This window comes from Rhagoletis pomonella, unplaced genomic scaffold, assembly GCF_013731165.1.
Source record: "Rhagoletis pomonella isolate Grant_MI unplaced genomic scaffold, Rhpom_1.0 Rhpom_scaffold_00001, whole genome shotgun sequence".
NCBI lineage: Eukaryota > Metazoa > Arthropoda > Insecta > Diptera > Tephritidae > Rhagoletis > Rhagoletis pomonella.
Window position 1 is genome coordinate 5,229,449 of NW_023458555.1, and position 1,404 is coordinate 5,230,852.

The window sequence follows — 1,404 nt, forward strand, 5'->3', positions numbered from 1 at the left end:
TGCTGCTGTCTGTTTTTGTGTAAGAAGTCATTCATTTTACTGCTTTGTATGTGACGCATATGTTTGCTGCTGTTGCTGTGAGCTTATCGTTGACACTTGGAATCCTGCAGTGTGTCAAAATGTCAGTATGTACATATATAAAGTAGTAGTAGTAGTGGAAATTGGGGGGGGGGAGAGCGGGCAGGATGCATACCGCGTGCTCTCCTCGCTTCTAATAATAATTTCGTCGCTGCTGCATCATTTTGGTACTCGCCCCCAAGCGTGTGGCGCGGAAAAGTATGTACTAGTTTGATTGCTTGTAAGAGGCCATGAATAAATTTATGAACTTACCACTGTAGTAACTGTTGTCGGAATATCCGTATTTGCCGGCTGTGCGCCCACCCCCAGCCATTTTTGGTGTAAATTTCGTTCAGCAAAGGAGGAAAGTAAAGAAAATCAGTGTGACGCTGCGATGCGAACAGCGCCAAATGAATTTCCACGTTCAGCCCAGTGACTGGCGGCCGAACTGCTATGCGTGTGGTGAGAGCGCTGGCGCTGCTGTCAAACACAAAAAGGAGAATTCGACTCTGCTTGTTGGATATCTTGGAAAATAATCACCGTTAAATATGTGTGAATTTTTGCAAACACACTTGTGTATGTATTTGCCGCCGTAGGCAGTTCCAGGCTCCTGGCTCCTGACTCAGTGCTGTTGGCAATTGCTGTGGTAAGAGCGTTCACTTTTGTTGTGTTAACAATCTCGACGAAATGGCTTTGCCTTTGGCTTTGTTTTTGACGTTGTGATTGACGTGAGTGACGACAACATAGACGTTGTAATGTCTTCATGTAGTTGAAAGAAACTTTCGTTGGAGCTGAGCTGCCATGCGTTAAGCAGCCAATGGCTTTTGAAAATATTCACACCTCCTGCTTCTTTGGTTTTGTTGGCGTTGTCAGACTTTCCACTTATCCTTAGCTATTGGATTGCTTTTATGCGCTTGGGGATCAGCAAATATACAATGATGATGAATTAACAATTGCTTTTACTGTGATTTTTTTTGCTTCGTCGATGGTCTGAAATTGAAGTTTGCCTGCAAAAAAATAAAAAATAAAATAAAATTTACCAAAGATGTATGTTTGTATATCTAGACAGGTTGTCAAATAAGTAGTACGTATATATGTATATAAGTTTGTATAAAGCAAGGCACAAACTAGCGAATAGTCATTAAAGTAAATATGTACAGTCAGTCAATAAAGTTTAGGTACAGTGAACTTTTTACAATACCGGCAACTATTTTTCAAATATTTCATTTTTCACAAATTTTTTATAAAAATATGGTTAATTCTATAACAAAAACCCCAAAAATCAGATTTGCAAACCTTATGCAAAAATAATGTTCGACAATTTTTTTATATGGAAAAAATGTGCGA

The 1,404-nt window shown here is 39.5% G+C and overlaps 1 protein-coding gene across 1 annotated transcript in view; it reads right to left on the bottom strand.

Moving 5' to 3' along the window:
- LOC118736850 overlaps positions 1–1,058 on the bottom strand; it is a 15,182-nt gene extending 14,124 nt beyond the window's left edge. Inside the window, exon 1 of the mRNA XM_036466930.1 lies at positions 331–1,058. Within this exon, the coding sequence (XP_036322823.1) occupies positions 331–391 (61 nt within the window). The 5' untranslated portion in view covers positions 392–1,058. The remainder of the gene's footprint in view (positions 1–330) is intronic.
- Between the last annotated feature and the right edge of the window lie 346 nt (positions 1,059–1,404).